General features: G+C 51.7%; 1 protein-coding gene across 2 annotated transcripts; it reads right to left on the bottom strand.

Moving 5' to 3' along the window:
• Positions 1 to 644: 644 nt before the first annotated feature.
• On the bottom strand, positions 645 to 14,695 carry COMP (cartilage oligomeric matrix protein). 2 transcript variants are annotated; one of them, XM_058040758.1, is made up of 20 exons: positions 14,504 to 14,695; positions 12,149 to 12,232; positions 10,838 to 10,926; positions 10,396 to 10,447; positions 9,536 to 9,708; positions 7,693 to 7,830; positions 7,077 to 7,154; positions 6,502 to 6,669; positions 5,595 to 5,699; positions 5,367 to 5,474; positions 4,857 to 5,016; positions 3,938 to 4,056; positions 3,584 to 3,636; positions 2,603 to 2,796; positions 2,034 to 2,212; positions 1,826 to 1,874; positions 1,460 to 1,656; positions 1,182 to 1,354; positions 873 to 1,012; positions 645 to 744 (listed from the first exon to the last, which is right to left on the bottom strand). In XM_058040758.1, the coding sequence occupies exons 1-20, from the start codon at positions 14,568 to 14,570 to the stop codon at positions 698 to 700; spliced, it is 2,373 nt and encodes a 790-aa protein (XP_057896741.1). In that variant the 5' UTR covers positions 14,571 to 14,695; the 3' UTR covers positions 645 to 697. The 2 variants fall into 2 exon arrangements, with proteins under 2 accessions (XP_057896741.1, XP_057896742.1); XM_058040759.1 differs by lacking the exon at positions 12,149 to 12,232.
• Between the last annotated feature and the right edge of the window lie 12,553 nt (positions 14,696 to 27,248).

The following is a 27,248-nucleotide window of genomic DNA, read 5'->3' on the forward strand; positions in this document are numbered from 1 at the left end:
TCAAAATAAAGGCCTGAAGGGGTAAAATCCGCTGGCTCTTGTCTTCAGGGGGTGGAGGGATGGGATGGGATGGGGAAAGCGTGGAAAAAAGGGAGAGAATCCCATGGAAAAAGGCCCTGGAGGTTCCTCCCTTCCACATCTGCAAGGAAAAAGCTTCAGAAGAGTGGAGAGAACACAGGCATGACCAAGGAGAAATCTAGAATTTATTATCCAGCATTCCAAGTGTTTATTTTCCAACATTCCAGAACAAAGATACTCTCCCTAAAGTGCTTTTTCATTTATTAAAATGAGCAACTTGTACCGAGGCTGCTCCACACGTCCCTTCCCTCTCAGACTCGTGCTGAGCTTGCTTTGCAGCAGCTCTTGAAAAGGAAAACAACATTCTCACTCAGGAGCCGTGGAGCAGGGAGAAGATCCCTGGGAACCACCCGCGCCAAAGGAGCTCCAACCATCGCAGCTGCTGCCGGAGCTCCCAGCACGGCCCTGGGCCGGGGTGCAGCAGCTCAGGCTTCTGGGCACACTCCCTGCCTGCACTCTGCCCTTCCCGGGGGCCTCTGTGCCATCCTCAGGGTCTGCTGGTGGGGCAGGGGAGCGGGGGGCGCTGGGGGCGGGCGGGGAGGCGCTGGCAGCTCTTGGGGCGCGGTTCCGGAGCGGGAGCGGGCGCTGGGCACGGGCTGGGGCGGAGGCGCCGCGGGGATCAGTCCTGCTGGAACCGGAACGTCTCGTAGTCCTCTGGGATGGTGTCTGAGGGTTACAGCAAACAGAGATCAGGGGCAGGAGCAGCAGGGAAAACAGCCTCGGGTCCCGTGGCTGTGCAGGTGTCCAGGACTGGAAAAGGGAGCGGAATTCCCAGGCTGCCTTTCCCAACTCACCGTTGCAGCGGTAGCGGAGGTTGGACCAGATGATGTTCTCCTGGGAGAAGCAGAAGACCCCGAGGCGTCCCCCTCTCATGGTGGTGTCCAGGACCACGCCGGTGTCTGCCACGACCTCGGGGCCCTCGTAGAACCGAGCCCTGGAGGGGAGCAAGGCGGGGAATGGCAGGAGCTGCCCCGGCCTCAGGGCTGCTCCATCCCTGGAGTGCCCGAGGGGCAGCACGGGGGTCCCTGCCCATGGCTGGGCTCCCTTCCAGAACGTTCCGGGGCTGATTTCCCTGCTGGGCACGGTCCTGCCCCGAGCCTCACCTGATGTAGCCGACCTGGGGCCGGTGCTGCAGGAACCAGCGGTACGAGGTCTTGTCCTTCCAGCCCGAGTTCCTGGGGTCCTTCCAGAGCAGCTTCACCTGGTCCGTGGTGTCTCCCGTGTGCCACAGGGAATTCCGCAGGTACTCCCCAGGGCCCGTTTTGGATTTCACTGCCTGGGACAGAGGAGAGCCTGCTCAAGGTGTGCACAGAGGATCCCACACAGCTGCTGATCCCGAGGCAAAGTTCCAGCAGGGAATCCTCCTGCAGGGCTCCTGTACCTTCAGCTGAATGCCAGGCTCTGCCACTGCCCGGAAGGGGTTGGCCTGCCAGTAGGTCTGCTCCATCTGCTTCCACATCACCACGTAGAAGCTGGAGCTGTCCTGGTAGCCAAAGATGAACCCGGCGTAGTCGTCGTCCGTGGCTGTGTTGACGTGGAAGGTGCCCTCGAAGTCCACCCCATTAAAGGCTGTGTACCCTGTCAGGAGCAGCAGAACAGAGCCAGGATTCAGCTGGGGATGTGGATTTTGCCAGGGGGAATCTGGACTCTGTGCACTACAGGAAACAGGGGATGCAGTCACGGAGCAGTGGCTGATCAAAGCTGCACCGAGTGATGATTTCCCAAAGGGAGAAGGGAAATTCCTCACCTACAGCCAGGCCAGGGTCGCTGTTCATGGTCTGGACAATCTCCATGCCCTGAGAAAGAGGAATGGTGACTCTTTAGTGCAGTTCCAGACACACCAAACCCCCCCTTGTGCTGCCCCAGGGCTGTGACTCGGGGATTTGGGCACTGCAGAACCACAGAGCCCTTGAGGGAAAGCCCCCCAGGACTGCTCCCAGCTGGGCTCTCCCCACCTGGTTGAGGACGATCCAGTTGGGGTCAATCTGAGCGTCCCCCTCGGGGTCCAGCACCACGGTCTGGAAGGCCCTGAAGTCGGTGAGCGTCACCTCGGCGTTCTCGGGGCACACGTCGATCCTGTCGATCACCATGTCCCTGTCGAAGTCATCCTCACACAGGTTCCCCACGCCGTCCCCTGGGCACGAGGAGGAGGAGGAGGAGGAGGAGGAAGGAGCCTGGAGCAGCAGCTCCTGCCCTGGCTTTGCTCAGCCTCGGGCAGCACCAGGGGCACTGAGGGCACCGAGGGACTGGGGCACCCCGAGGAGCTGCAGAGAAACCTGGAGGCTTCTGCTGCTGGCAGAGACACCCCTCAAAGCCCAGACACTTCTGGGAGAGAGAACCTGACCCCAAACCTGATCCCAAGCATGATCCCAAGTATGATCCCAAACCTGACCCGGTGCTGGCACTGTGCACGCTGCAGTGTCCCAGGCCTGGCACGACTCAGTGCCAACAAAACCCAAATTCCTGCGGCTTCCAGAGCCTGGAGTGACCCCAGGGAGCCCCAAGGGAGCCATCCCTCCCTCACCATCCGAGTCCTCCTGGCCGGGGTTGGGCACCAGCCTGCAGTTGTCGGGGCCGGGGGGTCTGAAGTCGGGGATGCCATCATCATCATCATCCTCGTCACACTCGTCCCCCAGCCCGTCGCCGTCCGTGTCCACCTGGGAGCTGTTGGGCACCGTGGGGCAGTTGTCCCGCGAGTCCTGGTGCCCGTCGCCGTCGCTGGGGAGAAGGGACAGGGACAGGGACAGGGACAGGGACAGGGACACGTCACCCACGGCCTCCAGCACGGGGAGCGCCCCCGGGGCTGGGGGCTGCAGCTGCACCCGGGATTTCAGCCTTGCAGGGCACCCCAGGGATGGCTCAGGAACGTGGGAGGGTCCCCAGCACGAGGCAAGAGATGAGAACTGGCTCCATGTTTCAGAAGGCTGATTTATTATTTTATTATATTATATTTTAGATTATATATTATATATCACATATTACACATACTATACTATACTACACCACACTATACTATATATTCTATTCTATTTCTATACTAACACTATACTAAAGAAAGAGACAGGAGACATCAGAAGGCTGGAAAAGAATGAATAATTAAATCTTGTGACTGACCAGAGAGTCTGACACAGCTGGCTGTGATTGGCCATTAATTAACAATAATCCACAGGAAACCAATCAAAGCTGCAGCTGTTGCTAAACCATCTCCAGAGCACATTCTAAGCCATCTGATAATTATTGTTCACATTTCTTTTCTGAGGCTTCTCAGGAGAAAAATCCCAGTGAAGGGATTTTCATTAAGTATGTCAGTGACATTCCTGCTGGAGATGCTGCTCTGGGATCTGCTTCCTTCCACTGGTCACTTTTTGTGAGGTCTGAAGAAAATTCCACCTCTAAACCTCCATTTTTTATAGGATAAGGGCAAGCCAGGTTTTCACAGCCTTTTGGTCCCTTCGTTCCCAGGATTTCATGCAAATAAACAGAAGTTTTAATTTCTGCAGCTCACCTGTCCTGATTGGTGTCACAGACATCTCCCACCAGATCGTGGTCAGTGTCTTTCTAGAAAAATAAAGGAAGAATAATTTAAATTTCCCAGAGGAAAAGGCAAGGAAGAGAACAGAGAGCTGCCAACAGCAGGAGACTCTGTGGGATTTTTTGGGGAGGATCCTGAGGAATTCCAGCAGTGGGACAGGGCAGGAAGGGAGAGCCCAGAGCGCCAAATTTCCTGATATTTGCTCCGGAGGGAATTTCCTTTTGTGGCACAGGAGGGTGGCGGCTGGAATGGTGCCCTGGCGTGGCTGGGTGACAGGAGGGGCTCGGTCTGGGCTCTCTCTGTACCTGCTCGGGGCTCTCCCTGTACCTGGTCGGGGTTGCTGAGCGTGGGGCAGCTGTCACAGGCGTCCCCCACGCCGTCCCCGTCCCCATCCCTCTGGTCAGGGTTGGGCACTCTCCTGCAGTTGTCCATGGTGTTCCTGATCCCTGCAAAACAGGTGAGAGCGGATCCACACAGATCCAGGCTAAAGCCAGGATTTCAGGGTTTGGGGTGGTGCTTGCTGGCATTCCTGGCTGCTGGGAGCAGCTTTGTGCTCGCTGTGATCAGCTCAGTTTCCAAAGCCACCCCAGGGGACTCCCCCAGCCTCGAGCCAGGTGCTGCTGGCAACTCAGATATTCCCAAATTTCTCCCTTAAAATGCAGCACAAGGCAGCCAGGACGAGGCTGGCTGTGACTGTGCGTCACTGTCACATTTTCTGAAAAATCCCTTCGCCAGGATTTCCTCTCCTGGGAAGCTGAGAAGCCTCAGAGAAAAACGAAAGCAATAATTGTCTGATTGCTTCTCTTGTGTTTTGCTGCTTTGGAATGTGTTTGGAGATTGTTTGATTTGTTTCATGTGAATTGTTTTAACTTAATGACCAATCAGGGTCAGGCTGTGCCAGGACTCTGTAAGGAGTCACAAGCTTTCATTATCATTCTTGTTAAGCCTTCTGTCTGTATCCTTTCTCTACTCTTTAGTATAGTTTAGTATAGCATTCTTTAATATAATATAGATCATAAAATAATAAATGAGCCTTCTAAGAACATGGACTCAGATTCATCATTTCCTCCCTTCCACAGGGGACCCTGAAGACACCACAACTGCGGCCAATAGAATGAAAATAAACCCAAGGCTGAGGGCAGCACCCATGAAAGGCTGAGCTGGGTGACACGGGGACAGCCCTGCGTGTCCCCAGGGCTGAGCTGGGTGGCACAAACAGGCCCAGCCCGGGCCAGCTGGCTCTCACCGTCCCCATCCATGTCCTCGTCGCACTCGTCGCCTTTGCCGTCGCCGTCGATGTCCCTCTGGTCGTTGTTCTTCACCTGCCGGCAGTTGTCACACGCGTCCCCAAAGTTGTCCTTGTCGGCGTTGCGCTGGTCCGCGTTCCTGGTGTACACACAGTTGTCCTGCAGGGACAGGGGACAGGCTGGGGACACGGGCACCTCCCGGGCTGTGCCCAGCAGGGCTCGCTGAGCACGGGCTCCCGACCGACCTTGGGGGTCTCACCTGGGCTGGGAGCCTCGGAGACCCCAGGGTGAGGCCACACCGGGACCCCTGAACTCTGCTGGGACCCCTCAATTCACACTGGGACCTCTAAATTCACACTCTGGGATCCCTAAATTCCTACTGGAATCCCTAAATTCCCACTGGGACCTCAGAATTCAAACTGGGACCCCTGAATTCCCACTGGGACTCCTAAATTCACACTGGAATCTCTAAATCCCCACCGGGACCCCCGGGGCAGCCGGGCCCGCACCTCGGCGTTGGGGATCCCGTCCCCGTCCGCGTCGTCGTCGCAGGCGTCGCCGATGCCGTCCCGGTCCGCGTCCTCCTGGCCCGAGTTGGGCACGGTCACGCAGTTGTCCTGCAGGACAGACAGACAGACAGACAGACACGGGGGTGTGGGACTCACCCAGCCCGAGCTGCGTGGGTCCCAGCGGCCTGGAGGGAAATTGGGGTGAAATCCCCGCATTTCCGCCCTCACCTTGCGGCAATTCTTGTCGGAGCAGCGCTGCTTCTCGTCGGGGACGCCGTCGATGTCCGTGTCCTTGCCGCACACGTAGCCGTTCCCTGCCCAGCCCACGAGGCACTGCGAGGGACACACACACAGAGTCAGCCCCCAAAATCCCGGGATTTACCCGAGACACGGCACGGAACGGTGCAGACCCGGGATGTGAAACCCTACGGGGAAATAACGCCCGGGAGAAACATTTCTGGGGTTTCACCAGCTCGGATCTGCTCCCTGCGCTGCTGGGACGTGAGGAGGAGCAGCACAAGCTGAGCAGAGCTCGGCTCTGAGGCCGCCGATCCCCAACCCCGATTCCCTGGACACTCCCTGCTCAGCCCCAGGGAATTCCGTACCCGACAGGTTCGCAGCGCTTCGGAGAAAATCAAAACCCCAAAAGCGGGAGGGAGCAGCCCAGGGAGGAGCTCGGGGCACACGGATGGTTCGGGAAGGGCGATCTCCAGGAGAGGGCAGTGGCAGACCCGGGAGAGGAGCAAGGGACGAGGGAACGAGCAGCGAGCAGACCGAGAGAATTTGGGATCACACCGGACCCCAATCGCAGGGAGTTTGGGATCAGAACCGACCCCAATTGCTGGAGGATTGCACCAGACCCAAATCCCGGGGCAGGGGTCGGACCAGACCCCAACCAGTCTCGGCAGAGACAGGGATCAGTCCCCATGTGCAGGAGGGTCAGACCAGACCCCAGACTCAGGAGGGTGGGACCCGGACCCGACCCCACTCTCGATAGAGTGGCACCACACCCCAGTCTCCATAGGGTAGGATCAGACCCCAGTCTCTATAGGGTGGCACCACACCCCAGTCTCTATAGTGGCACCACACCCCAGTCTCCACAGGGTGCCCCATGCAGGCTGGCAGCCGTGCCCACCTGGCAGGACAGCGAGCCGTCCCTCTCCACGATGCACTCGGCTTTCTCGTGGCACGGGCTGATCTCGCCGTTGGGGCAGCGCCGGGCCCCGGGCACCGTCGGGCTGCGGCAGCCGCTGGTCTGATCCCCCACAAAGCCCGGCTTGCACGCCCCGCACTTGTAGGATCCCTGCGGGGGGAACGGGAGCAGAACTCAACGGGAATCCCGGAAATCCCTGCTCGGGATTCGCTTTTAAAGCCCAGCCTCGGGACACCTCCCCTGCCCCGGGTCCGGCCTGGGACACTCCAGGGATGCAGGGACAGCCACAGGGAATTCCATCCCATCCATCCCCACCCTCCCAGCCAGGAATCCCTCCCCAATACCCCACCCAAATCTCCCTTTTCCCAGTCTAAACCCATTCCCTGTGTCCTGTCCTCCATCCCCTGTCCCCAGTCCCTCTGCAGCTCTCCTGGAGCCCCTTCAGGCCCTGAAGGGCTCTGAGCTCTCCCTGGATCCTTCTCCTCTCCAGTGAGCCCCCCCATCTCTCCCAGCCTGGCTCCAGCCCCGGGACCCTCCCCGCATCCCTGAGGATTTACCCGAGTGTTGATGCAGATGGAGTTGGGGACACAATTCGTGGCAGCTCCAGTCTCACACTCGTTGATGTCGGTGCACACCTGCCCAGGGGGAACAGGACTCACCTTCATATTCACCCCAGGGGGAACAGGACACACCTTCACCTCCATCCCACCCCAGGGAGAACAGGACCCACGACCCATGACCAGCCCCAAATTCCCAGAGCCACATGTGGGACAGTTATCCCCAAAAACCCCAATCAGCCCAGGCTGTTGGGATTTTTGATCTGCCTTGAGCTGTCAGAGAAGCCGGGAGGGGGTGGCAGCAGCTGCAGGAACTTTTCTGTGTCCCAGCAGGAAGGATTCCCATTCTCATTCTCGTTCCCATTCCCATTCCCAACCCCATTCCCATTCCCAGGGACACCCTCCACCATCCCAGGCTGCTCCAGGCTGGCCTGGGACCCTTCCAGGGATGGGAATTCCCTCCCAGCCCCTCTCCACCCTCCCTTCCATCAGCCAGGAGTCCCTTCCATCCCTGGGAACCATCACCTCGCGTTTCCCTCCTGTTCCTTCACACTCCCAGCCGCAGAGGGGAGGGAATTGCCATTTCCCGAGGGGCGCGGAACATTCCAGGCCTCACCTGCTTGTTGGCCCTGGCAAAGGCCAGTCCCACCCCCTCCAGCAGCTGCCCCGTGAAGCCGGGCGGGCAGGGGTCGCAGCGGAAGCCGGGGCTGGTGTTAATGCACTGCACTTTCGGGAAGCAGGGGTTGGCATTGCACTGAAACAACACACACGGTGCCCAGGGCGGTGCCAGGGGGCAGCTCCAGCCCCGGGGCACCTCCAGCTCTCGGGGTTTTGGTCTGAAGGAAGATAAAAGGGCACAGAACTTCCTCAGCCCGGGTGTGCCCTGGGCGCAATGGAACAGAGCCAAAGCCACTCTGAGCTGTGACTCTCCTCAGGTGACACCAGGGAGCTGCTCTGGCTTCACCTTTTCCTTCCTGGAATCCTCAGAGCCCAGGGGACTGGACAATTCCCCACCCTGGCTCTGAAACACAACTCGAGTTGTTAGTTCACCACTCTTTCTTTCCAAAACGGCTCTGAATGCTTTGCTTCCTCCAACACTTCATCATTTTCCCTGCATTTTATGCTCTGTGCTGGCAGATGCATCACAGGGATACAGTGGATCCCACATTTTGGCCTGACAATCCCAAAATCTCCCATGGAGCCTTCAGCAGGTTTTTAAATTGAAATGCAATTGAGGCTGTGCGAGAGTGGGAAAATCAAGTTCATGGCTTGGGAAGCACAGAGCTCAGGAGCCCTACAAAAAAATCCACGGATGAGCAGAGCTTTGCACACACACAGAGCTTAAAACTGGTGGAATGCCGCATTTCCTAAAAAAAGAGAAAATTTCCTAAAAATAATACACAGTATCTGCCCAGCCAGGTTTGATTTAGGGGCAGAAGCAAAGCCCTGTGGTTGAGATTTGCTGTTTCAAGGATTATCTGGGAACTGTTTGATCCCATTCCACACCTAATAAATCTTATCTCTACAACTCCTCAGCCAAGGAGGCGGCTCTGGTGCTCCAAACTCCCCTCCCTGTGTGGCACAAACCTCAGGATTTATTTTGTTGGGAGAAATCCTGACTGGGCTGGCCCTAAAGCCTCCCTGGGGAGGGCCAGGCACAGAATTTCAGAGCTGCAGGAATTCCAATGCGTGCCAGGCACGGAACTGCAGCTCCTGCAGGAATTGCAGAGTGTGCCAGGCACGGAACTGCAGCTCCTGCAGGGATCCCAGCATGTGCCAGGCACAGAATTCCAGAGCTGCATGGATGCCAGCGTGTGCCAAGCACGGAACTGCAGCTCCTGCAGGAATTGCAGCTCCTACAGGAATCCACCTCCTGCAGGGTTCCAGTGTGTGCCAGGCACAGAATTCCAGAGTCTGTAGGAATCCCAGCTCCTGCAGAAACCCCAACCCAAGTGTGCCAGGCACAGAACTGCAGCTCCCACATCTCCCGCAGTCTCTCGGTGCCCGGGGCAGCCCCGTGGCCGCGCTGCCGTTCCCGTGCTGGTGTTACCTCGCTGATGCCCGGTGTTACCTCGCTGATGCCTGGTGTGTTACCCCGCTGGTGCCCGGTGTGTTACCCCGCTGATGCCCAGTGTGTTACCCCGCTGGTGCCCAGTGTGTTACCCCGCCGATGCCCGGTGTGTTACCCCGCCGGTGCCCGGTGTTGTTACCCTGCTGGTGCCCAGTGTTACCCCACTGATGCCCGGTGTTACCCCGCCGATGCCCAGTGTTGTTACCCCACTGATGCCCGGTGTGTTACCCCGCCGGTGCCCGGTGTGTTACCCCGCTGATGCCCGGTGTTACCCCGCCAGTGCCCGGTGTTGTTACCCCGCTGATGCCCACTGTTACCCTGCTGATGCCCGGTGTGTTACCCCGCCGGTGCCCGGTGTTGTTGCCCCGCCGGTGCCCGGTTTCCGTACCTCGTTGATGTCGGAGCAGTGGGTGCCGTTGCCGCTGTAGCCCGCCGGGCAGGGCCCGCAGCGGAAGCCGGTGCCGCTCTCGGTGCAGGGCACGCCCGGGAAGCACGGGTTGGGCACGCAGCGCTTGAACTGGGTCACGGTGACCACGGGGCCCGTCACCTCCGGCCGCATGCCTGGGGACAGCGCGGCGTGAGGGCAGCGCCCGGGGCCACCACTCGGTGTCCCAGAGCCACCAGAACTGCCTGGGGCGTCCCAGAGCCACCAGAACAACCTGGCATGTCCCAAAGCCACCATAGCGTGTCCCAATGCCACCAGCTCAGCTCTGCGGTGTCCCAAAGCCACCATGAGGTGTCCCAGAGCCACCTGGGGTGTCCCAAAGCCACCAGTACAGTTCTGGGGTGTCCCAGAGCCACCAGTACAGTTCTGGGGTGTCCCACAGCCACCATGGGGTGTCCCAGAGCCACCAGTACAGTTCTGGGGTGTCCCACAGCCACCATGGGGTGTCCCAGAGCCACCAGTACAGTTCTGGGGTGTCCCAGAGCCACTATGGCATGTCCCAAAGACACCAGTACAGTTCTGGGGTGTCCCAGGGCCACCACCCCAGCTCAGAGGCAGAGGGGCAGAAACAAAGGCTGGGGGTGAAGAGTGCGAGGATCAGGAGCAATTGTGATGAGGACTGACTGTGATGAGCAGGAATAACTAACTGTGGTGACCAGGGCTGTGACAACCAGGACTAACTGCGGTAACCAGGACTAACTGGGATCACCAGGACTGACTGGGATTTGCCCCCGGCTGGCAGCACAGGGCACAGAGGGCACAGAGGGCACACACACCCAGCTCAGGGCACAGCCAGCACTCACCGCAGGCGTCGCACTCCATGACCGTGTTCTTCAGGAACGTGATCTCCTTGATCTGCAGGGGAACAGCCAGTGAAATCAATCAGTCAATCAATCAATCAAAAATAAATAAATAAATAGATAAATAGATAAATAAGTAAATACTACTACTACTACTACTACCACCACTACTACTACTACTAATAATAATAATAAATAAAACCTTTTTTGAAGGTTTTTCTCACCTTGAAAATTTCCCCACCCTGAAGGTTTTTTTAACCAGAATTCTTTCCCAACTTAAAGGGGTTTTTTTCCACCTTGAAGTTTCCCCCAGCTTGAGAGTTTTTCCCAATTATCTCCCAATTACAAACCACCTCTGGACTCTGTTCTGCAGCAATAACCTGCTCACTCTGCACAGGGAGCAGAGAATTCCCAGACCTCAGGAAATCAGGAATTTTCCACCCACCTGCTGCTTCAACAAATCCCGAACTTCCAGCAGCACCCGGTTGGTTTCCCTCATTTCTTGCAGCATTTCTGGCCCAACTTCTCCTCCTCCTAAAAAAACCCCAAAATTGTTGGGAAAAATCCCAGAATATCCCAGGTTTATAATCCAGGCTGATTATAAAGCTGGGAAGGTTTATATTCATATATATTATATGAATACATATATATTTATTGAATGTATTTATATGAAATACATTAATATATATGAAAATATTAATATATGGGAGTACATTAATATATTAATATGAATATATATTATATATTCATATGTTATCGTATGAATTATAATGATATTAATAATATTTAATTATTACTCACATAATATTTTATAAAGTATTCATTATAATAATGTGAATAATTATAGGAATAATATTTTAATTATTATTCCTATAATAGTTTCTAATACATATATATAATATATATTAATTAATATATAATATATATAATATATCTAATAATTATATATAATATATATTATCTATAATATATATAAACTATGTAATTACTGTATTACATTCTGTATATATTAGAGAATATAATAACTATATTGATAACATTCATATATTATTATATTAATAATTTAACATTCAGCCTCCACCCCGAGCAGTTCCTGGCTGGAATCTGGGAGCAGCTCTGGGATCTGCTCTGGCACCAGCCCTGAACCCGAACCTCACACCTGGGGAGGGATTTGGCGCCAAGAGCAGCAAACCCTGGGCTGGGGCTGGGCATGGCTGGAGCCCGAGGCTGTTCTGGGCGTGGAAAAACGGGAATGCTGCCCCGTGGAAAACCGGGAATGCTGCCCCATGGAATTCTTGGGAATGCTGTCCCGTGGAATACCCGGGAATTCTGCCCCTTTCCCATGGAATCCCTGCGAATGCTGCCCCTCTCACCTGCTCCCGTGGAATTCCCAGAGCTCCTTTCCCTCTCACCTGCCCCCAGGTTCATTCCCGGGAGTTCTCTCACCTGCCCCCAGGTTCATTCCCGGGAGTTCTCTCACCTGCTCCCAGGTTCATTCCCGGGAATTTTCTCCCCTCTCCCCTGCTCCCAGGTTCATTCCCGGGAATTCTCTCTCCTTTCCCAGGTTCATTCCTGGGAATGCTGCCCTTTCCCAGGTTCATTCCCGGGAGTTCTCTCACCTGCTCCCAGGTTCATTCCCGGGAATTTTCTCCCCTCTCACCTGCTCCCAGGTTCATTCCTGGGAATGCTGCCCTTTCCCAGGTTCATTCCCGGGAATGTTGCCCCTTTCCAGGTTCATTCCCGGGAGTTCTCTCACCTGCTCCCAGCGCATTCCCGGGAATGCCGCGGCTCAAGGCGGGCTCCCTGCGGGCGGCGGCGCTGGGGAAGGGCCGGCTGGGATCTTGGGGACACAAAGGACAGGGGGGCTCAGCCGGGGGAAAACGGGGATGCTGCAGGGGGTCAGGAGCAGCTCCATGGGAAAATCGGGAATTCTGGAGGGTCAGGATGAGCTCCAGGGGAAACTGGGAAGTCCACAGGATCAGGACGAGCTCCCGAGCTCAGCCAGGGATGGGATCCCGCTGTTCCCTCCCGTTGGGACCTGCAGGGCCCCTTTGGGATGGGGCAAAAATCTGGGATGTGCCCAAGGGAGGGAGGGATGGAGCTGTTGCTGCTGGGATTGGGGATTTTAGGGATAATTTGGGAGTGAGAACATAACTGGGCACAGAGTTTGACTCAGGGATTCTCCCAAAATCCCAGCGTCAAATTCCTCACTGGCCATGAGGATGCACAACCTCATTTCTCTGGGTTTTTCTAGAGTTTCTCATTTTATTCCTATAATTTCTCTATTTTTCTCTCTAATTTTTCAAATTTTCCTATAATTTATCATTTTCCCCCAAAATGTCTCAATTTTTTCTATAATTTCCCTATTTTCCCCCTATTTCTCCATTTCCCCGACAATTTCTCAATTTTCCTATAACTTACCATTTTCCCCCATAACGTCTCATTTTTTTCTATAATTTCTCAATTTTCCCCCTATAATTTCTCAATCTTCCCCCTATAATTTCTCAATTTTCCCCCTATAATTTATTTATTCCTCTAATTTCTCCATTCCCCCCTACTTTCTCTAATTTTCTTCCCCATAATTTCTCTCTTTTTTCCCAGATTTGCCAATCCCCTAACAGAAACCACCCCATACCTACAGCAGAGAGAAAACCAGGAATAAATCCCACAAACCCCTCTGTGTGTCCAGGGGGAAAATCAGCTGGAATTTGGGCTCTGCCTGAGCAGGGAGAATTTCCCAGCACTGATTCATAAAAATTCCTCATTTCCACAAGACAAACAAACCCAAAAACCTCGTGGATCTTCCCCAAAAAAAAAAAAAAAAAAAAAAGGTGAATATTTGTGAGATCTCCAGTAAATTTTGGATTGGGAATAACTTGGATTGCCAGAAATCCTCCTGGAGCTGAGAATTCCCCAAAAGCAGATTTGGAGAAGTGGAATTGGAGCATTCCTGGAGGGCAGGAAATCCAAGGATGTGCTGTGGGATGGGGATCATTAATTTCCTTTCTTTTCCTTAAACAAAACTTTCATTAAATTATTTATTTCCTGTATTTTCCTTAAATAAAGTTTCACCTCTCAGGAGGAAAATTGGGTTAAAAAATCCCATGGAGCATTATTTACACAAAATTTTCCTACAAAATCCCCCTCAACATTTTCAGGCCCCAGCTGAAAAATCCTCCCTCTTTATCCTTTCCACCCCTCAGCATTTTCAGAGCAGCCTAAAAAACCCTCAAAAAATCAGAATTGAGTTGGGATTAAAGTAGAGTTAAAGTGGAATTAAAGCAAAGTTAAAGCAGAGTTAAATCAGGATTAAAGCAGAGTTAAAGCGGAGTTAAGGCAGAGTTAAAGCAGAATGAAATCAGAGTTAAATCAGGATTAACTCAGAATGAAATCAGCATGAAAATCAGAGTTAAAGCAGAGTTAAATCAGGATTAAATCCAATTTAAATCAGAGTTAAAGCAGAGTTAAATCAGAATGAAGTCAGGGTTAAATCAGGCTTTAATCAGGATTAAGGCAGAGTTAAATCAGAATGAAATCAGACTTGAATGAAATCAGAGTTAAAGCAGAGTTAAAGTAGAGTTCAAGCAGAGTTAAAGCAGAAGGAAATCAGACTTGAATGAAATCAGAATGAAATCACAGTTAAATCAGAGTTAGAGTTAAATTAGAAGAGTTAATGCTGAGTTAAAGCAGAATGAAGTCAAAGTAGAGTTAAAGAAAAGATGAATCCGAGTTAAAGCAAAGTTAAATCAGGATTAAATCACAGTTAAATCACAGTTAAATCAGAATGAAATCAGAGCTAAAGCAGAGTTAAGTCAGAGTTAGAGTTAAAGTGGAGTTAAATCTGAGTTAAAGCAGAGTTAAACCAGAATAATATCAGAGCTAAAGCAGTTTGAAATCAGAATGAACTCAGAATGAAATCAGAGTTAAATGTGGACTAAATCAGAGTTAAATCAGAATGAAATCTGCTTTAAATCAGTGTCAAAGAAGAGTTAAAGCAGAATTAAATCCGAGTTAAACCATCACTAAGGCATCACCAAACCAGCATTAAACCACCGTTAAACCACGGTTAAACCATGGTTAACCCATCCCTGGAGCAGGGCTCAGCCCTTACCGATCCTCCTCTGCTGGCCCCAGCAGCCGGGCCAGCCGAGCAGCAGCAGCAGCAGCGCCGGGACCATCCTGGGGCCGGGCGGGGGCGGCTCTGCCGGCTCCCCACGCGGGGCCGCTATTTATGGCCGTCTGTCCGTCCGTCCGTCCGTCCGTCCGTCTGTCTGTCTGTGTCTGCCTGTCCGTCCGTGCGTCCGTCCTGCCCCCGGCCCCGCGTCACCGCCGCCGCTGTGCCAGCTGCAGAGTAAACACAGACAGCGCCGCGGAGCGCGCAAATCGCTTTTTTGGCCTTTTTTTTTTTTTTTTTTTTTTTTGTGTTAAAATAGGCAGGGGGAAAAAAAAAAAAACTGGAAGAGAAAATTGGAAGAAAATTCCCGGTGGTGTTTTTTTTGTTTTCTTTTCTTGGTGTTAAAATAGGGAAGAAAAAAAAAAAAAACTGGAAGAAAAAACTGGAAGAAAACACCAGTGGGTTTGGGGGGTTTTTTGTTCTTTTTCTTTTTTTGTTTGTTTTTGTGGTTTTGGGATTTTTTTGTTTGGTTTTTTTTTTTTTTTGTTTGGTTTTTTTTGTTGTTGTTTTTGGGTTTTTTTTGGTTTTTTTGGTTTTTTTTTTTTTTTTTTTTTGCTAAAATGTGGAAGAAAATTCCAGGGTCTTTTTACTTTTTGTTTTTTATTTTTAGGTTTTTTTGTTTGTTTGTTTGTTTGTGTTTGTTTTTGTTTTGTTTTTTTTTTTGGAGGGGAGGTTTGGGGTGTTTTTGGTGCTAAAATAGGGAAGAAAATTCCAGATTTTTTTAAAAAATTTTTTCCTGCTAAAATAGGGAAGAAAGTTCCAGATTTTTAAACCATTATAATTTGTTTTTTAGGGGTTTATTTCTCCCTGACAGACTCGGGGCAGACGATGATTCAGGGCTGCATTTCCCTTCTGAGAGTGCCCTGGGATGTCTGCAGTGTCCGTCAGGAAGCACAGACAGGAGTGAGGAATCCACCCTGGGAAAAGCTGGAAAAACTTCCAAGGATTTCCCAAGAAAATTCTAGGTGGGAGCTGGGAAGGGCTGGAACATTCCAGAAATGCAGCAAAGCCCCAGGAAACGGGAGCTCAGTCTGGAAAACGTGGGAGCAGCAGGAATTTGGGATATTTACAGAAAATGGGATTTTTTACCTCAGACCTCCCAAGCTCCAGGTCCCTGAGGGCGCTGCTGGGCCCACCCAGGCCACAAAAGAAATAAAAAATTAAAAAAAAAAAAAATTAAAAGTAAAATTACTAATAACTACTAAATAATAAAAATTAAATTAAATAAAACCTAATTAATAATAAAATCATAAAAATAAAACCCCCTAATAACAAACTAATAATAAATATTATAAATTTAAAAATAAATAATAAATATTCCCGGTTTGGTGTGCCAGGAATGTTGGAATTTATGGATTTTTACCTTTTTTTTTTTGCAGCAAATTCCCACTGGAAATAAAGGAATTTGGGCTCAGTGACAGTTTTGGAATTTCCCTGGTTTTAGGATTTCTGGATAAATCAACCCATTATTATTATTATTATTATTAGTAGTAGTATTAATATTACTATTATTACTATTATCATTATTACTATTACTATTATTTATTATTAGCATCATCATCTTATTGTAATCATTATCACTAACTTTTTTTTTTTTTTAATTTTTGCTTGTTCCTGTTGAAAAAACCCAAATTCAGGAGGAGCTGATGGGGAAACATCTCCCAGCCTGGAGCAGGATTATTACTGAAGCTTTACTGACTGAAAACAAAATCAAAAACGCATCAGAAAATTATTTTTGGGATTTTTGGGAGTCTGGGCACTGCCAGGTTCGTTCCACCTTTTTTTCCTGCCTGGAGCTGACATCACAAACGAGAGGAGCTCACAAACAAACAGCAGAAAGTGAAGCTCCTGCTGCTGCAAGCTGAAATATTTTCCATTTCTCTGTTTTGAGCAGGCCCCTGCCAAGAGAAGGACAAAAGTCAGGAGGAGGAAAATGTTATTTTTCAGCTTGGAAGGTCAGGGTCTAAAAATAAGTGGAAAACATCTCCGGCCTGGAGCTGGGCTGGGGAGGTTTCTGAGGGGCTCTGGTGCATTTCTGGGGTGAAAATCCAAATTACAGAGGAGGCACAAGGAAAGCCTCAAAACCCTCCTCATTTCCATCACAGTTTGGGCCTCCAAAGGTTTATTTTCCCTGTTTTGAAATGCTTCCAGCCAGGGGGATGCAGGCAGTGACATTCCCAGTTTTAAGGGAATTTTAAGGCCATTCCTCCTTTTTTAATTCCCCAGGGACTCCAGGAGCAGATTTGTCCCTTCAGTGTGGTTTGGAAAACCTGCAGTGCAATCCTGTGCTTTCCTAGGATCCTGGGACCCAAATAAATCCCAATAAGCACAAATCCCAATAAACCCCAATAAATCCCAATTAAACCAAATAAATCTGAATAAACCCCAATAAATCCCAATAAATCCCAATAAACCCCCCAAAAAAACTCCAAAACCCAATAAATCCCAATAAAATCCCAATAAATCCCAATAAATCCCAATGAAATTATGCTTGGAAGGCCAACCTTACTTGGAGGAACCATCCTGGTCCCAAGGTGCCAGTCCCTGCTGGTGACCCAGCCTTGCCACGGCTCAGATCCTATTAATAAAAGAGCTGCAGAAATAAAGGACAGAGTGAAAAAGTGAGGGGTGAAGTTAAAAAATTAGAGTGAGGTGAAAAAATCAGGGATAAAGTGAAAAAATCAAGGCTAAAGTTAAAAAACTTAAGGCTGAAGTTAAAAAAAACGAGGCTAAATTGCACAACGGAGCCGTCTCCAGGTTTGATTCACTTTGCCGCTGATGAAATGGAAAAATAAAAAGCATTAAACGATTTAACAAACAAATGAGTGCCTTGATTTGCTGAGGAATTGAGAGACACAAAGCAGAGTGCACAGGCTGGGGCTGCTCGGAGCTGGGACCAGCCCTGGATGGGTCATTGATGATGAACCCAGGGGTTCACGGGGTTATTTCTCACTTCTGCATCACTCTGCTGTTTGTCTCACATCATCACTGCTGCTGCTGCTGCTGCCCCATCATTAATTAATTAATGAGGGTCTGCAGGTCGTCAGCTCAGCTCTGAGGGATCCTGTTGGGATCTGTTTGCTGGGATTGTTTTAGCAACGGATGGGACTGGGGTTTGAACAGGATCAAGCTGGAAAATCTGGATCTTGATATTTTTAAAATCTGGATCCTGATCTTTATAAAATCTGGATCCTGATCTTTTTAAATTCTTGTTTGTGCAGGCTTAGAGCAGCAGGATTTTGTCAGGTCTGGGGACAGGAAGGAGGCTCCTGCCTCCAGCTGCACTGCCCAGCTGTTCCCATGGGGGAATTGGGGAATTTGCACGTGGAGCACCCAAAGTGTGGAATACCTGAGCCCTGTGTCAGCAGGATCCTGTCCCAGCAGAACCCCTGGGATTCACCTGGGCTTCACCAACCCCAATCCTGGTGTCAGCAGGACCCTGAGAACACCTGGGATTCACCTGGGCTGGACCCAGCCGTGACCAGCAGGCCCAGGCAGGTCCCCCAGTGTCCCCAGGCAGCCCCGGCAGGGACAGAGGGGACAGATCCTGGGGCAGGTGGGACCAGGAGGAGCTGTGTCCCATCCCTCCCAGTCTGCCCAGTAAGGAGCCTGCACAGGTGGGTGGGATGTGGGGATTGTGCTGGGGCCACCCCCTGGGAGCGATTCCTGGCACTGCCATGGCTGGGAGAGATTGCCCAGGAGCGATTCCCAAATGAATGGCTGGGAGAGATTGCCTGGCACATCCATGGCTGGGAGCGACTCCCCAGGAGCAATTCCCGGTCCATCCATGGCCAGAGCGATTCCTGACACATCCATGGCTGGGATTGATTCCCCATCCATGGCTGGGAGCGATTCCCCCACACATCCATGGCCAGGAGTGATTCCTGACACATCCATGGCTGGAGTGACTCCCCAGGAGCGATTCCTGGTCCATCCATGGCCAGGAGTGGTTCCTGACACATCCATGGCTGGAGCGATTCCCCAGGAGCGATTCGCAGCCCGTCCATTGCTGGGAGTGATTCCTTAGCACTTCCATGGCTGGGAGAGATTCCCCAGGAGCGATTCCCGGTCCATCCATGGCCAGAGCGATTGCTGACACATCCATGGCTGGGATTGATTCCCCATCCATGGCCAGGAGCAATTCCCCAGAAGCAATTCTCCAGGAGTGATTCCCAATTCCAGGCCCAACCATGGCTGAGAATGATTTCCCAGGAGCGATTCCCGTGGCTGGACCGATTCCCCAGGAGCATTCCTGCTCCATCCATGGCTGAGAACAATTCCCCATCCATGGCCGGAGCGATTCCCCAGGAGAGATTCCCCAGGAGAGATTCCCCATCCGTGACTGAGAGTGATTTCCCAGGAGCATTCCCGGCACATCCATGGCGCAATCCCAGCCCCAGGAGCGATTCCCAACTCCAGGCCTATCCATGAATGGGAGCGATTCCCCATCCATGGCTGAGAACGATTCCCCAGGAGCAATTCCTGGTCCATCCATGGCTGGAGCCATTCCCCGGGAACAATTCCCAATTCCCAGCCCGTCCATGGCTGAGAACGATTTCCCAGGAGCATTCCCGTCCATGGGTCCACGGCGCAATCCCAGCCCCAGGAGCGATTCCCCAGAGCGATTCCCCATCCAGGGCCAGGAGCAATTCCCCAGGAGCCATTCCCCAGGAGTGATTCCCGATTCCCGGCCCATCCGTGGCACAATCCCAGCCCCCGGAGGGCTCCCCGAGCCCCCGCAGGAAACCGCTCGCATTTTTTCCTGCACTATTCACGGCCTTCCCTAGCGGGGACAATAAAAGGTTTGGAGCTCGGGATTAACATCGTTCCTAACAATGAGCTGCTCCTCCTCCGGCGGCCAGCGGGAGCCCAGACACGCCGAGGAATCCGGGAAGGATTCCCTGGAATTGCGCTGGAAAATCGGGGGGAGGCTGGGGATGTTTTGTCTGGGAGAGGTGCAAAGTGATGAGAGAGAGAAAAGCCATCGCTGCTTGCTGGGAATTGTTGGGACTTTCGTGCTCTGAGCCTTCAGCTTTTCCCACTCAAAGCCCTTTGGCTCTGATCTCCCCTTTTTTCCTTTTTCTTTTTTTGGGATCTTCTCCTGCAAAACACTTCCCAGAGCCATAATGACAATAACACACATCTACTGCTCCGTGTTCCCAAAACCCTCTGGGACGGCAGAGCCTGGAACCAAAAGCTGTTTGAAGCAGCCTGGCTTTTCCTTTTCCCCTAAATGATGCATCCCACTGATTTCTGGGGTCAAACTCCTGGATTTGGGAGCCAGGGATCCCAAATGATGCATCCACTGATTTCTGTGGGGAAACTCCTGGATTTGGGAGCCAGGGATCCCAAATGATGCATCCCACTGGTTTCTGTGGTCAACCTCCTGGATTTGGGGAGCCAGGGTCCCAAATGATGGGCATCCCAAGGGAACTCCAGAGATTCTCCATGCCAGGCCTTTGCTTAAGGAAAACCTGCCCAAATCTCCTGAACACACAGCAAAAACCAACTTTTCATTCATTAATTCAAAACTAATCCCACTTCTCTTGCCTCTTCCTCCCACTGACTGCAGCAGGACCTGGGTTTCCTCTCCCGATTTTCCCTTTTTCCATTAAAAAGCCCTAAAGAAACCCAGCAGGAGGATATCTGGGATGATTTAACAGCTGGAAAAAGGCAAACGCAGCAATCAGGTCCTTTCAGGACACCAGTGATCAAAGAGGTGCTCTGTACAAATGATTGTGCAGCCAGCTCTTGGCAGGAGACGGAAACCTTCTCCGTGCTGGAAATGAGATTTGGGTTGTAAGGAGAGGAAGAAAGGATCGATCACCGTGGGTTGTGTTAATTCCCTTTCTCCCAACTGGAAATACTGAGTGGGACAGAGAAAAGGGGGGAAATAAATTGATTATTGAATGTAATATTCCCTGTCTCGTCTCAGGAAGAGATTAAATTTACTTAAATTCGCTTAAATTCGGTTTTAATAGGAGTCATTTAGCACTTGTGTGAGGAAAAAGGGCTTTTTCTTATCTAGGAAAATGGGGGAGAAAACCTTTCTGAATTACAATGAGAACTCTCCAGGAGAGGTGGGGATTTTTTGCTGTGGAATGGGGAGATTTGGGAAGAGCACAAAGAAAAGAAAACAGCAAATTTTCCATGCTGCTCTTTGAAGCGGTCTCGTTGCCCTTAGGCAAAATGAGAATCCCGAATAAGAAAATGGATTTATTATCAAATTCTTCCTCTTCTGGGGGTGCTGGAGCAGAGCTTTGTCTCCATCCTTCTTGCAATGCTCTGCGTGTGGGGAAGGACGGGGACACCCTCAGGGTTCCTCACCCTGCCCTTTGGCCCTCTCCAGTTTCCTCCAATAAAAAGATGAATTTCCAGAGGAGAAAAAGAGGAAATTCCAGCCATAAAAACCTGCAGCAGTGGGAAACACTTCCATGCAGAAGAATCCTCCCAGTCTGGAGCTGCAGCTCCTTCCTGAAGGTAATTAATAAATCTAATTAAAAATAATTCATTAAAGAGGTTCAAACCAAGAGCTGCACTCGTGGAAATGCTCATTTCAGCCCCTCGTGGCTTTTGGGACAGCCCCTGGCTCCCAAATCCATCTTTTTGCACCCCTCAGCTCCCCTCATCACCCACCTCTCCTCTCCCACACGTTTTATTTTGCTCAGCTTTGAGACGTTACAGATTCTTGGCCCCATCTGCAGATGGTGCTGCTTTGGACATCCTCGATGAGCTCAGAGGAAAATCCAGCATCATCCAGGCTCTGGGCTTGTTTTGGGGTTTCTGGTGGCTTCCAGAGGAATGGAAAATCGGCGTGTGCAGGCTCACAAGGGGCGGGAAGCTCTCCAGAAAGCAGGAGGATGGAGACTGACCCAAACCTCTGGAGTTTTCCAGAAAATCTCCCAGGAGTGAACTGGCTCTGGAGAGAGCTGGCAGTGCCTCCTCCCGGCCCCGCCCAGGGCTGACAAACAGCCCCAAGGGCAAAGCTGCTTTTTGTTTTTTGTTTTTCCATCACCATCTTCACGATCATGGGCTGTGCAGAGATCCAGAGTCAGCTCTGGCTCCATCTGAGCTGCTCTTCCCACCCCAAAACTGCAAGGGCACAGGCTCGGCCTGATGGTGATGGTCCCAAATTCCTTTAACTTGAAATCCAGATGGAAACCACGTTGATCTGTGCATTTTTGCAGCGTTCCCTCCATGAATTTCCAGCTCCTTTTGGCCAGCACAGGGTCAGGTTCTTTCCCTGAACATCCCCTGGAGCCAGAGCACGTTGGGGGCTCACCACGAGCCAGAGAAATCCCCACCAGGAGAGAGAATTCCAGGAGCTGTCCCTGAGTTCCAGCAGCCTCCTGGATGTCTCTGCAGCCCTTTCTGCACAAACCATTCTGCCCTGTTCTTCCAGGAAACTCTCCCAGTTCCAGGAACCCCACAAAGGCCCAGGTGGAGGAACGGGAATGGCAAAAGCAGCGTTTGTGCTGGCAGAGCTGAGTGTCCCGGACACAGAGCTGCTGAGGGGGCCGAGGCTTCCCAAGGAAATCAAAAATCCAGGCATGGCTTGGAGAGGGGAGCTCCTGGAAAAGAGGAAAGAAGGAGCCTGGCCCTGTAGACTCAGCAAAATCTGATCTCACAGCCTGAGCTCATTGCTGGCTCCCAGCACAGCGGGAACAGAGGCTGTTCCTGGGGAGCTCCAAGTCCTAAATCTCCTCCTAGAACAGGAGATTTTTGTCATTTCCAGCTGCAGGTGCCCCTTCCTTTGCTTGCTCTGTTGGGTTTTTCTTTCCCCAGCTGAGGTTTGTGGTGGAACAGGGAACAAGAAAAGGACAAAATGTGCAAGGCTTTACCCAAGGCTGAGCAAGGCCCAGCTTTCTAAGGCTGGATTAGTGGCAATTCATTTAAAACCCACAGAAAGGGCTGATCCCACAGCTTGGCCTGAGGGTGATCCTCATCGCCCTCACTTCCATCTCAGATTCCGTGAGGTGATTCCATTCCAGATTCTGTGAGGTGATTCTGTTTCAGATTCCGTGAGGTGATTCCATTCCAGATTCCGTGAGGTGATTCCATTCCAGATTCCGTGAGGTGATTCCATTTCAGATTCTGTGAAGTGATTCCGTTTCAGATTCCGTGAGGTGATTCCATTTCGGCCCGTGAGGTGATTCCATTCCAGATTCCGTGAAGTGATTCCGTTTCAGATTCCGTGAGGTGATTCCATTCCAGATTCCGTGAGGTGATTCCGTTTCAGATTCCGTGAGGTGATTCCATTTCGGCCCGTGAGGTGATTCCATTCCAGATTCCGTGAGGTGATTCCATTTCAGATTCTGTGAGGTGATTCCGTTTCAGATTCCGTGAGGTGATTCCATTCCAGATTCCGTGAGGTGATTCCATTTCAGATTCCGTGAGGTGATTCCATTTCGGCCCGTGAGGTGATTCCATTCCAGATTCCGTGAGGTGATTCCGTTTCAGATTCCGTGAGGTGATTCCATTTTGGCCTGTGAGGGAGAAGCTGCTTGAGCTGTAAAAAAGCCCTTCCAATTTTTTGTGTTGGGATCCAAGGGTTGGCATTTACAGGGGCAAAATAATTCTCTGTCTGTGCTGTATTTATGAAAGCAGCTGTCATACTCCAGCCTCCCCCTCTTTGTGTGCGTGGATGTGGCTGTGCGGACGAACCGTGACACAAAGTAGTCCCACAGTGCTAGGAGTGAGGAAGGCGAGAACGCGGAGGGATATCAGTTTTCGGTTGTGCAGCACCACGCGCTGCGGAGGGATCTCTCGGTGATGCGGCCGTGCCACATCAAGGCCCGGCAGAGGGAGAGACGCGGAAGGACACATGCAAGGCGCTGCAGTGTTCGCCTGCTGCGGTGCCGTGTATAGACCCGGTGGCGGCGGCAGCGGCGTGACAGGGCACGGGGATGCCGGCTGTGGCGGGACAGCGGCGTGCAGAGGCTGGGAACCGGGACCGGGCTGTACCGAAGCTGCGGCCACAGCAGTCGAGGGGGGGTGACGGCGGGGCCGTGGAGATAGACCTGCGCATGCGTTTAGCTGATCCCGGAAGCGGCGCTGCGGTTGGATGAGGGGGCGCGGAGTGATATCCCTGCTGCGGGGGTTCCGTCACTGTGTCCGCGTGGGGAGGCATGGCGGGCGCATGGCGGGCGCGTCCCTGCAGGCGGCGCGGAGCCCGCCATCCCGCAGCTCTGAAGCGGGCCCGTCCCTGCAGGCGGCGCGGAGCCCGCCATCCCGCAGCTCTGAAGCGGGCCCGTCCCTGCAGGCGGCGCGGAACTCCGCCATCCCGCGGCTCTGAAGCGGGCGCCGCGGCTGCAGGCGGCGCGGAGCCCCGCCATCCCGCGGCTCTGAAGCGGGGGCCGCGGCGGGGAAGGCTCTTGGGCAGGACTGGGCTCTCCCCAACAAAATGGTTTTTCCTCTTGTGCAGTGAGAATGAGATTTTGCAGCCAACTCTGTAGGTGGGGGGAAAAAAAAAGAAAAAATTTTTTTTTCTTGGAATGTTGGGTAAATTCCTTGGGAGCTGCCTCGGGGGAATCACAGTTCAGCTCCTTCTTTTTGGAGGTGATGGAAGCAGTGAAACAGTGCAGGGCTGCTCCTCCTCACCCTTTGGGCCTGGGCAGGCTCTGGGTGCCTGGTGGATGTTCCCCATGCAGGGAGGTTTTCCTGGGGGTGACACTGAGGCCAAGCTGTTCCAGCTGGGATCCCCTGTAGGACACAACATAGCACAGCATGGACACGCAGCTCTCACAAGGTGTAAAAAGAGCACTTTAAATTTCTGACCCCAACATGTATAGATCTATAGATAACATTTATAGATTTCCAGAAGTGACAGTGGGTTGGAGGGTGACAGTGCCACCTCTCAGTGACACTGGACAAACCAACAGCCCACTGGAACAACGTCCCTTGGTTGTTTCGGTCTTTTGGCCTCTCTCCAGGCAAGGAGTGGATGCAGCTTTTGGCTGGATTTGGGTTAAATCCCAGCAGAAGATCTGGGATCACTCTGGGATCTCAGTCTGGGGTCACAGTAATCCTTCAGGCAGTTCCTGTGCTCCAGGATTTGGCTTCTGACTTCCAGACAGAGCAGTGAAAGCCCTGTCCAGGGTTTGAACATCTTCCTCCCCTCCATTCCTTGGAATCCTCCTGCTCACAGAAAATTCCAGAGTTTTCATCCACCTTTTTTTGAGGTTATTCTGATTTGGTTTTCCACCATGACCTTCCACTTGTTGGACTTTCCATTTTGCTGCAGTTCCTCCCCACCCTGGCTGCTGGCCCCGGGCTCTGCTTGCCCAAACTTGAACATTATTTTTCAGCTGAAATGACATCATGGCTGAAGCGCTGTTTAAAATTACTGCTCCAGACCTCCCTCACATCCCCTTTTGCAATCCCCTCTTCCAGCAAAGCCATGCTCTCATCTGGAGCCAGGAAGAGTGGCCTAAAACTGGGATGTCTTGTCCACATCCATTCCAGGACTTTTGCTCTGTCCTCATCCTATAGCCAAGAAAATAAATTCCAACCGAACATTTCAATTTTTTAATAACACTTGCTAACAACTCCATAAAAATAATTCTGTGTTCTGGGCCCTCTCCACATGACATCAGGCTCATGGATTTCTGGGCCAGGCTCCCGAGGCCCTTTGCAAACTCCTGTTTGCTCATAAATCAGGGAAAACAGCCCGGCCTGTGCCGCCACATTGCTCTGCACAGAGAGGAGCAAGGCACGGCTCTTCCCAAGAATATTTCTGGGTTTCACATTCTCTGGACCTCAGAGAAAGGAAAAACACAATTCTTATAATTGGCTGGGCCTGTGTTTGTGCCACAGCAGAATGCAGTGTGGGGACTGTTGGTGCTTTGGTTCCTTGGCCTGTCAGGACCAAGTGTGCAGCCCCACATTTCTCTTGACAGAGAAAAGCAAGGCACAAATCTTGCCAAGAATATTCTTATCTCATTTTCTGTGTTTGTGCCACAGCAGAATGCAACGTGGGGATTGCTCAGCCACAGTGATGGTGCTTTGGTTCCTTGGCCTGTCAGGAAATAGCCCCACATTGCTCTGCACAGAGAAGAGCAAGGCACAATTCCTCCCAAGAATATTCTGATCTCATTTGCTGTGCCTGTGTTTGTGCCAGAGCACAACGCAATGTGGGGATGGTTTCCCCACAGTGATGGTGCTTTGGGTCCCTCACCAGCCTCGTTGCCCATGTGGAAAAAGGGAAAAAAGGGAAAAGGGATCATCCCTGGCAAAGGGAGCAGCTGGACGAGCCCTGAACATTGGGGGATGAGGGGAAAAGGGAAAGGAGCAGCTGGAATATCCCTGAACACTGGGGGATAAGGGAAGCCTTCCCAGCACGTAGGGGCACAGGCAGAGTTCAAGGGTGCCTCTGTTTCCTCTGCTTGCTCTGTTTGCTCTGCTCCAGGGCGCTGGGGCCACGCTGCAGAGGGAATGTTCCCCTCTGGGGCTGTGGGACAGCCTGGGAGCCCACAGCCCCCTTGATCTCCTCCCAGGCTGTTTGATGGTTCCCGGGCTCGTTTCCAAGGAGCTCCTCACTTCTGGGAAGGCCTCACAAAACCACACTGGGACCATTCACGGCCCGAGGGCAGCCCTGGCCGGCTCCCTCCTGAAATCCACAGAATGCTGCAAGGAAAACATCAAAACATTCCTTGTCCTTCCCCAAAGCATCCCCAGACACCGCAAACAGCTCCGTGCGGGGCCCTCCACCACGGCAAAGCAGCTCCAACACTTCTGGGGTCCCTCCATTCTGTTTGATTTTTGTATTTTTGTTCAGCAAAAAAAAAAAAAAAAAAGAAAAGGAAACTTAAATTTGATGAAATGTCACCAGTTTTTCCTATAGCTGTGGAAGCATAAATGACTTTACACTCCTTGTTTTCCAGACTTGGAGAATTTGCAAGGTAAAGATAAGGCCAAGCTGGGCAAATTCAACATCAAAAGGGACTGAAAAGGAAAATTCTTCAGGGATGGAAGCCAGAAAACGAAATTTTCCTGTTTCAGGCCATTTTTGGGTGAGGGTGTTTGGTCTTGGAGCCCTCCTGAAGTCCTGGTGTGGCCAAACACAGCTTGGACGCGTTGGGACACTCAGCCAAACCCCAATTATTGATTCCTTGCATCATTTCATCATTAAGAGCCAAATTAAGATTTTTCCACAGCAGGAAAGAAGGATTTCCTTGGGAGGATTTATTTTCTATGCAGAGAATGTAAATATGTTATTCCATTACACCAAAAGCCAGGGTAGGACTCCAAGATTCCTGATTTTGAAGGGATTTTTTTTTTTTTTCATTGAAGATACAAACCCAAGCTCAGGTTTAACTCTGAGTGTTCTGCCTTGCCCCAGGACGGAAAACCTGCTTTAGCACAAAATGTGAGGAGAAATCCAAACCTGCCCACACTCCCAAATTCCCATGGGATAACCTGGAAATCTCCCATTTTCCCCTGGTTTTGGGGAGGCTCAGCAGCCCCAGGGCCCTGTGGGAAATCTGCATTTTCCATTACTCCACAACCCCTGCATCTGCCCAGGAAAGCTGCCAGCAATCCCAACAAACAGGGACATTTTGGAGCCCATCAACAGCTCCACATTTTGTTTTTTAGCTCAGCTCCAACAACATCTGCTCTGGAGAAATCCCTTTTTTTAAATTATTTTATTTTTGTTTTCCCCCAGAGCTTTGGAAATTGAGGA

This window comes from Melospiza georgiana, chromosome 26 (assembly GCF_028018845.1).
Source record: "Melospiza georgiana isolate bMelGeo1 chromosome 26, bMelGeo1.pri, whole genome shotgun sequence".
Taxonomy (NCBI): Eukaryota; Metazoa; Chordata; class Aves; order Passeriformes; family Passerellidae; genus Melospiza; species Melospiza georgiana.